The sequence below is a fragment of the Lampetra fluviatilis genome, chromosome 28 (assembly GCF_964198595.1).
Source record: "Lampetra fluviatilis chromosome 28, kcLamFluv1.1, whole genome shotgun sequence".
In the NCBI taxonomy this organism is placed as follows: domain Eukaryota; kingdom Metazoa; phylum Chordata; class Hyperoartia; order Petromyzontiformes; family Petromyzontidae; genus Lampetra; species Lampetra fluviatilis.
This window is the reverse complement of record NC_136302.1, coordinates 5086736-5095837: the sequence shown is the minus strand read 5'-3', so window position 1 is coordinate 5095837 and position 9102 is coordinate 5086736. Positions and strand designations below refer to the sequence as shown.

The 9102-nt window shown below is 42.8% G+C and overlaps 1 protein-coding gene across 1 annotated transcript; it reads left to right on the top strand.

Moving 5' to 3' along the window:
• Window positions 1-2809: 2809 nt before the first annotated feature.
• On the top strand, window positions 2810-8362 carry MRPL51 (mitochondrial ribosomal protein L51). The gene is made up of 4 exons (XM_078869570.1): window positions 2810-3493; window positions 3888-3998; window positions 4132-4239; window positions 6386-8362. The coding sequence occupies exons 2-4, from the start codon at window positions 3908-3910 to the stop codon at window positions 6580-6582; spliced, it is 396 nt and encodes a 131-aa protein (XP_078725696.1). The 5' UTR covers window positions 2810-3493; window positions 3888-3907; the 3' UTR covers window positions 6583-8362.
• Window positions 8363-9102: the final 740 nt, after the last annotated feature.

Genomic DNA, 9102 nt, shown 5'->3' with positions numbered 1-9102 from the left:
TAACGAGGAAGCACCGCGGTAGACCACGTCCCCGTGTACTCGTCCGGCCAGGGAGTCCTTCGTAAAGCAGTGGAGTGAGCAAGGCCAACGATGATGCCGAACATTGTTTCATATTCTTGACGTTATTCCGCATTAACCCCGTGCTTGATAGAGTTTGTGCCATGTACATGTTTTGGTGGCGGTGTGTTGTTTTGGTCGTAGAGTAGTCATTTGACCATACCTCACCGCGGTGTGAGGAGGGCACGGGTGGGGAACGTCCGGCCCGCGGGCCGTGTGAGGCCCCGCGGAATCATTTGGTGTCTGGCCCTGCCAAAGCAACCGCAGGCGGGACTCGAAATTCAATAAATCTAGGAGCAAACCTGGAAAAGCAGTTGCGAGTAGCAACATCATCAATACCAGCTAACATTACACGCCTCACCCAAAGAGAAGCAGTTCCAGCCATCGCATTAAGGGCTAGTTGATTAAATGTTTGACCAAATTTAACGGGCTAATTTTTTGGTTGATGATTTTGTATGGCACGCGAATGCTGTTGTAAATATCCAAATGGGTCTGAGAGGTAGTGTAGAGTTTGTGGCTACTACTATACATGAGTGGAAAAGCAGTTGCGAGTAGCAACATCAATACCAGCTAACATCACACGCCTCGCCCAAAGAGAAGCAGTTCCAGCCATCGCATTAGGGGCGAGTTAATTAAATATTTGACCAAATTTAACTGGCTAATTTTTTGGTTGATCATTTTGTATGGCCCGCGAATGATGTTGTAAATATCCAAATGGCCCTTGGCAGGAAACAAGGCTCGGGGTATTCCGCAGGACCGGGTTCAGCCATCACTCGCCGCCGATGTTAGCCGTAGCCAGGAATCAAACTCGGGTTACCTGGTTCATAGTGCAGTCGGCTAATCCACTGCGCCACCGATCCACCTCGGAATGAGTCCATTACTCTTTATGCTTTAAACGTGAAAGAAAAACTGCATGTTCAGTGGTTTCAGGAGAAATCAATATGAATTTTAACCGAATAGTATTTAGCTTTGATACAAAAACAGGCAATAAAACAGGTGTTAAGATTTTGATTTAAAGCTTTCGTGACTGCAGGGATTCATATTCTTGGTTCTTTCGGTAAAGTCACGTAGAAGGGAAATAATAAAATAATATAAATATAAAACAATAAAAATTATCACAAATGAGAATATAGGTGTTAAGATGTTCAAACACCAAATAGATTATACCTGTTGCAAGGAATCAAGTCTGCGTTAACCACACGTCCTTGTGAACATGCAAAACAAATATGCTCTGGTAATATATACATTGTTTTTTTAAACTGATTAGCAAACACTAGAGACAGCTTTGTTCTTTATGGCCTCGTCTCACCAGTGTCAGACCAGAGAACGACAAAAGACGAACAGTACAAAGACAATGCCACGCGTATCATAGTACAGATAGTCCCCGAGTTACGATGGTCCGACTTACGATATTTCGATCTTACGATGGCGATAGCGATACGACAAAATTGTAAAAATATTTAACATTTCGCGCGGCAGGCAAACAGTACAATATGATACGTTACGATACGTTTAATGCATGTATGATACGTAGCTTTAGCGATTTCATTTTAGGGTTACCACGATACGATATGTTCAATGCATGTTAAAAGTTTTTATAGCAGATAGGATTGTTTCCTGAAAATGTTTTTTATTAAATTGCAGTTCATATAGGTAGGCTAAGAATGTACCTTGTTTTTTTTACTTTACATTTTACTGTGCAATACAGTATTGTAATTAATAAATACATAGAGTATATAGTTTATACAGTACGGCACTGTAAATTGCTCTGTTTTACTAAATTATCACAATTCTTTAAGACTCCTGGGTAGGCTAGGCCATCTTCGACTTACGATATTTTTGACTTACGATGGGGTCGTCGTAACGCATCTCCATCGTAAGTAGAGGACTACCTGTATTTATAGCTCTGTGGTGAGCAGCTATATCATGGAATATATCATGCCAGAACGTTTCAAACCTATTCTTATTTTTCATACTTTGATACTGGTAAAAAAATATCCCATAGTATTTAGCCGATTGCCAACGTGTCTTTATCATGATATTTGGGGCTTAAATTCAGGCATGTCTGTAACACGTCGATGAGCTGGCAAATATTTCCCCCACCTGGCACACCACATGAAGTATACATATCGCTATATCTGTATGTACTAGACATGGGCAACCTATATTCTTGGTTCTTTCGGTAAAGTCACGTAGATAAAAATAAAAATAACATAATAAAATTAAATAAAAAATATAATAAAAGCAAAAAGCCCACGACGTTTCGATCCCAACACAGTGTGCAACCTCCTCCAGTCTTACGAGTGATCTGGGAAATACTGGTTGAGAATATAAGCCCTGATCATAATGATTTATAATATCAGCAGATGGGGGCCCATTGAGGAAAGGTCTTTTTTTGCAAAGGAGAAATTGGGATTGTAAGCCAAGATTGGTGAAACATCGCAATCGTGCAAATACAAACCATAAAAATCTAAAATATGTATCTATAAAATAAATATTATTTATACAAGAAGAAAGTTTAAAAAATTCTAAAGTTGACAGCTACTCAAGTAAACCAAGTTTCAGTGCGCAAACACCAATCCTCCAAGAGAACTCACGACCAACAGCTGCCCATCTGAACACCCATTAAGAGTCCCAATTGCAAGAAGGCGCTGTTGTGGCTGTTAAATTCTTTGTTAAATGATTAATATTTTAGCAATTTCCTTGAAGGTGATTTTACCTTTTTTCGTTTTGGCCATACCAGGCGTTGGCAACCTGCGGCTCCGAAGCCACGTGTGGCTCTGTGAGGACTGCTTCGTGGCGTTTTGTTCGAGACAATCTCGTATTCACCGAATTTAAAAAAAATGCCTCCTGTTATTTTTCTTGCCGATCCCTGGGCTTTCCTATAAAATATAATGGCTTGCTTTTTTTGCAATGTGTATAATGTGGTGACACGTTTATTGACATTATAGGTGGATGAGAGGCCATTCCAGCATTAGATGTACAGTGGTTCAACGGAGAGTGATGACCCCTGGACTAGCAATCAATGCATGCGATTATTAGATTATATTATAATACCGCATATAATTTGCATAGTGTCTCACTGCTCAAATCAGTATGGGGGCAGTACACACCTCCATTGGTGGCCCAGAGTCATGTGAGAAATTCCACTTTCTTTTGGTTGTCAGAGTCTCCATACGACTGCATACTTGTACATGCACACTGTATTGGAGGTTGCATACCTGATACCTGGTTTTGTATATCATTCTGCTGACTCGCCCATACTGTGGACATCTGTGAAAAAGAGCTTCATAGCTCATCGGATTCCTTCTGCAGTCTAAATAAAGATTCTGATTATAAATTGACCGTATGCCAAACATGCTTTGTAGCACTTTGGCAAGAATTGTCCCTCTCTCTTTCAGAACCAAAACATTCAAGAAAAAGCAATCTCATTCTGGTACATTACACATGAAATAAAAATATAAGAGGCATATACAATTAATTATTCTTGAACACAAAGCCTCGGGGATGTTTTACGTTCACACAAATTACCTTAAGGGGCACACACATGATAGTGCATTGCTGGAGAAGTGGACATAGGTGGATTTGAACTGGAAATATTTCACCCAAAAGAAAGATCGCTAACCGGTCGGCCACTGCGCTGTGAGTTCACGAAAGAATTCCTATAGGCTTTGAGTTTTTGCATTTTATGATGGCCTTGAGGTGCATTCAAGCCTCAGTGCATTGTGTAAAATGAGCACTGCACGGCTGACAGCTTGACATACAAAAAAATCAATACATGTCACTGTAACACACTGACATTTTTAATAATGGATGTTCCTTTCTTGCAGCCAAAGCCGGGTGCTGAAGAATGGCTTTGGTCAAGCAAACGTTTGGTAGACTCCTGCTTGGGATATGGAGACCATCTGCCTTCACTCAGCGCCTTAGGGACTTTTCTCTCGGTATTTTTCACTTTCCTTTGACGTTCATTAGGACATTAACTGATGGCTCGCTTTAGAGTGTGCCTTTGAAAGCTTTGAAGACCTATTTGATTTTGTCGCATAGTAAAGTCTGCTTGCGTGCTGTCTCCCGCAGGACCAACAAGCTTGGTTAAGTCGCATTCTTCACCGGTGCCACAGAAGGTCGATCGGTGGACTGAGAAGCGGGCGTTGTTCGGCATCTATGACAACGTTGGCATCCTCGGCAAGTGTGCTCATGAAGAGCCATGGCAAGCAGTTTTAGAAATTGGATGGCGGATGCCACTTGTGCAGAGCCAGATTTCATTTGGAACCAAAGTGTTGGTGTACGTAGCTCCTGGCAAACGGGCATATCCCTAGCGACACGGTCCGTTGCCAAAGTCAAAGTCGTGCTAAAACAAGCTTGGAGTGGAGCTCAGACCTATTGGCAGCTCTTGAGGCCGAGATAGAAATGCTGCATTCGAATTGTGGAGGACCAGCCTCTCGGGGGAAAAACAACAACGGTCAAATTCCGAGAAAATGGTAAGAGTTTGAATGACCCTACTGAGGTGATTTGCTGAGTCGAACGTGATTGGCGTTTGAAATCGTGATTTTGTTGCGTGTCGAGTATCCATCACGGGACCACTCCGCCAGATATCCATACCCTTGCGGTTATAACGTTATCTCTCAGGTAAAAAAAAACTCTTGCAAGAACAAACATCAATGAGCGATGTTTATTTTGTATCCAGCATCTTATAGCAATGGTGCTGGATGCATTTAGTGTGTACACTGATGTTCACCTATTTTATGTGGTGGTGTAATCGGTTGTTTGCACCAGTCACTTGTTACCCAAATACGGGCTGTGCGCTGTTACGCAGGTGACTCGGACGATGAGCCAACCAACCTTATATTGAGGCTAGAGGACAGAAACTAACTGCTCGCAGTGGCCATTACCGCAGGGCTTTTATCTGTCGTGTCATTATTGCTGATTTATAGCAGTGTTGTGCAGTATAGCCTTCGCTTGCAGGGTCGCTTCTAAAGAAAGAAATGTGTATAGGCTAGTGAGACAGGACTTTCGTGCCGTCATAGTGATTGTACTGATGCTGTGTATAGAAACATGAAACCTTGTCTTTTTTTAAATCCTTTATATTAAGTTCACTTTGCTTGCTTGCTTGCGCGCTTACGACCGTGCAAATCTTTCGGTCGTTTTTTAACCCACTTCCTGTGATCCAATCAAGCTGACATTTTCCACACAGACTCGTTGTGCGTGACAATTTATTTTCGTGAAATTTTTTTTCCATAACTTTACACTTTTTAGGGGAAAAAAATATATTTAATTACCAATTGCTTAATGCTGCCATGCAATAATCTGACCCATAGGTGGCAGCCATCTCAAGCCAGAGGACGAGAGGACTCTAGCCGCCACGCATATAAAGGATTTATAGTGAAAAACTTTGTTTTTATGGGTTATACTTGTTTTAAACCTTACTGCCTGTGGCTGGTAGGCTTAAGTTCAGGGGATAATGCTTGTGAAGGAACATTAAGCCAGCAGCTGTGTTGGAGTCCTGGGTGCCCAGTGGATAGCAGGCAGGTCTCTCTGGTTTACCAGCCTGATGATGTGGGGCTCCTCACTGACAACTGCATTACAACACTCAATTAACTCCAGCTCAACTCTTGAAGGCTTAATTGGGTATAAACATAACCAGCCTTCCATCTGCAGAGGAGTAAAACATTCTTGTTGTTCCTTGTAAGATAGACACGTAGAATAGATACAGTATATGGTGAAGGGAAATTAAATTGTCTTGACGTATTACTCAACATGACGTGTGGCTCTGCTGAATTGGTGAATGCATCTCTATGCTGCACATTAATAAGTAATCGCGTAATTAGAGTGTGTAGTGGGAGAAGTGGCACGGTGTTTAGCGGACTGCACTCAGAACTGAGTTTGGCCAATTTAGGCAAATACAATTGCACCGGTGATATCTGATCCAGTCATGGGCCGCCACCCCCAACCTTCACCACCCACACTGACCAGCGTGGTGAAGTAAGGTCAAACCCCCCCCCCATGACCGAGACATCAAGGTGGAAGCCTTCGTCCAGCAGTGGATTGACAAAGGGGTTGTCGGGTATAGTTGTGGTGTATAATTACCAAAAAAAAAAGACGCCCTTCAGCTTCTTCCTCATAGCCTGCTACCCTTTCGTCGTGCTCTCCTTTACTACCACGGACTTCCCACTCCTGGCGTTGGCCTTGCCCCACGCGATGCGTTTGACCTCACCGATATCCCTCGCTCGTGCCGTTCGAGGCTGGTGGCGCCACGCAAGCGCGCCCCGATCTGACGTCGCGGGGATTAACGCGATGTGCGTGCGTGCCTGCACCGCGTGTTCGCACGCAGGAGACTTCAAGATGCACCCGAAGGAGCTGATCAGCGGACCCGCGTGGCTGCGCGGCTGGAAGGGCAACGAGCTGCAGCGCTGCATCCGCCGGATGAGATGGGTCGGCAGCCGCATGTTCGAGGAGGATAAGCACAACCTGAAGAAGCGCATTCGCTTCCTGTACAAGCGCTTCAACCGCTACGGCAAGCACCGCTGAGGACGACGCTGCTGGGTGTTGTGCTGTCGTCTGTTGGTTTGCCGCCTCGTTCGACAGTCACCTGACAGTGGGAGTGTGCGTTTTTGTGAGCGGCGATCTGAAGGGATTATTCAGCTACAGCGCGTTGGGATATTTTTTCTGTCTCTGTACATAGGTGCGTTAACGCGCCCTGCGTTGACATTATAACCAAGCTTTGTGAAATGAAACAATTTGCCTTACTGTCCTGCTCGCGTGGTTATACTGGACGCTTGGAGATGATTCATTTGTGGGTTTGATTTTAGATTATTTAATGCAAGGATTATACATTCGCAACTTTTCATGCCTTGATTGGCTTGAGTTGCGTTCGTTGTCCGTGGTAGGAATTGTACAGTGATCGAGTATCAGCATCGTATGTGCCATTCCCACTGAATCAGGCACGATGTAAATGTTGAATGCAGTCCAATTCAATTTGGTATATATAATGAACATTCAAAACAGATGGTCACTTGAATTAAAATCTCAAATGAAAATGGCTCTTGTGGCTGCATACCTAGGCTTTGTGTGACAATGTCCAAAGCAAGTTTTGAAGTGTAATTAATTACATTTATTTTCTTGTTCTTGTCAGGAACACGTTGTTGATGTTGCTTCTGGACGTTCTTAGTACAATGTTGCTTCAGCGATATCTCTTGATTGCTCCTGATGTAACTTTGTTAATGGAGCTTTAAACTCATTGAACACAGCCTAGGTAATTGTTTGCAAAATGTAGCGCTTCTTACATTTGACGTTGCATTCATCTTTACTGCCCTCGCATTTGAATGTGGCATACGTGCAGTAATAAGGTTATGTTGGTCAAAGGCATGATTTAACCTCCCTCCCTGAGTGTTGGTGAAGTAACTGTCAAGGGTTAACATTGAATGCGAATTTCGAAAAAAGGAGTTTATAAAGGAAACAATAAAATGATAAATCCCTCGACATTTAGTTGCCCGTGAAATACCGACGCAGCTCTTGTCAAGCAGGCCGTTATGTGGTAATGGACTCGCCCTGTTCCAACATGTCTTTGTCACCGTCTGATTATTTTCATACGAACAGAATACGTGTATATTTGCATTCTTTAACTTGCAACTTTCACTTTTTTTAAAGGTGAACTTGGGGTTTAAATTTGTCAGCCTGATTGTAAGCAAGACGTATAAACAACGATTATTTATTTTGGCAGGGTTCATATTTGGGCAAAACTTCCTTTAGTACTCCCTCGTAATGCAACGTAGCCGAAAATGTTAATGCTCTCTGTTATAAATACTGTATGCAGTCCACGTACATTATGATATGACTGTAATGCATATATTTCATGCACATGAAAAATAAACTGACCATTGACATTTTTTTGACAGCACGGTTTAAACTTCATTTCCGTTAACATCAGCCCACATGCTTAACATTCCCGTAAAAAATAATTATCTCAAGAGTTGTTGGAACTTTAAACACGAATGCATTTTTTTTCATGGCATATGTGTAAATACTTGATAATGTGCAACACTGCCATTTCTTTATTATTAATTGGCTTATTTCGGGAATGTTTTGGGAAAAGGACTGCATCTGGCCACTGTTTGCCATCCGTGGCATGCAACAATTTCCAATCAACAGTTTATTTTTAGCGAGTGAGTTGGCCGCTTTTTCATGTTACCGGAATGTGAATCAGTCGTGGCATGACAACATGTGAGTAAACATCTTGTTTTGTTAAACAGTGTGACTCTTGAAGCACGTGCATCGTTCCAAATTTTGAATTAAAAAACAATGTATTATTGTTCCTTGCACGGTCCATATGTGCTCCTGTGCTGCAGCATTGATAACGCCCCAAATGTCTTTCGCACGCTCTCATTTGCATTCCTCGCCAGCTTGCAGCCTCGCATCCGGCAAGATGGATCGCTGTCCTAAATGCAGCCGTATAATCGAGTGGTCAGCAATACTGACCACTCAGCCGGAGACCGCTCGGCCAGTTTACTTGAGTTTTACGGTTCAAACGGTGCCCCTGCTCGGACATGCATGGTTGCGTTAACAACATCGCGCTGTCTGCTGCCACGTGAACGCCCACGTTCTTAACTGCAAGACTAACGTTGTCTCCTGCTGTCTTGACAAATCCTAAAGTAAAATAACAACTACGAGTTCTGTAAATTAAAGAAATCAGTTTTCTGTGTGTATGCTCAAATCTCCCATTGAACTGAACACAACACGTATAACTGAGAGCTCTTGCTAAATCAACTGACGATTTCTCAGACTCGCAATTGCTTTTAAGTTGCCGATTGCTTTTTTTGGTTTTGGGTTCCCAAATTCTGACGACACATTTTGTGTCAACGGAAATAAATGAGTCCAACCCCACAGAAAGAAGTGTTAAGGAGAATGTAATGAAGCTGCTCCTAAACTGCTGTTGCTAGCACTCCCTGAGATGTATTCCCACCAGGGGTGTTAAGATTGATCTGGTTAAGGCCTGGTGACACATAAAGCATTTTGGCACAACGCGATGTCGGTAACGTACACCCAACAACA

Coding starts and splice junctions, on each gene's coding strand:
- MRPL51 (XM_078869570.1), top strand. CDS start 3,908: ATGGCTTTGGTCAAGCAAACGTTTGGTAGACTCCTGCTTGGGATATGG. Junction 3,999..4,131: donor CCTTAGGGACTTTTCTCTCG/GTATTTTTCACT, acceptor TGTCTCCCGCAG/GACCAACAAGCTTGGTTAAG. Junction 4,240..6,385: donor TGACAACGTTGGCATCCTCG/GCAAGTGTGCTC, acceptor GTTCGCACGCAG/GAGACTTCAAGATGCACCCG.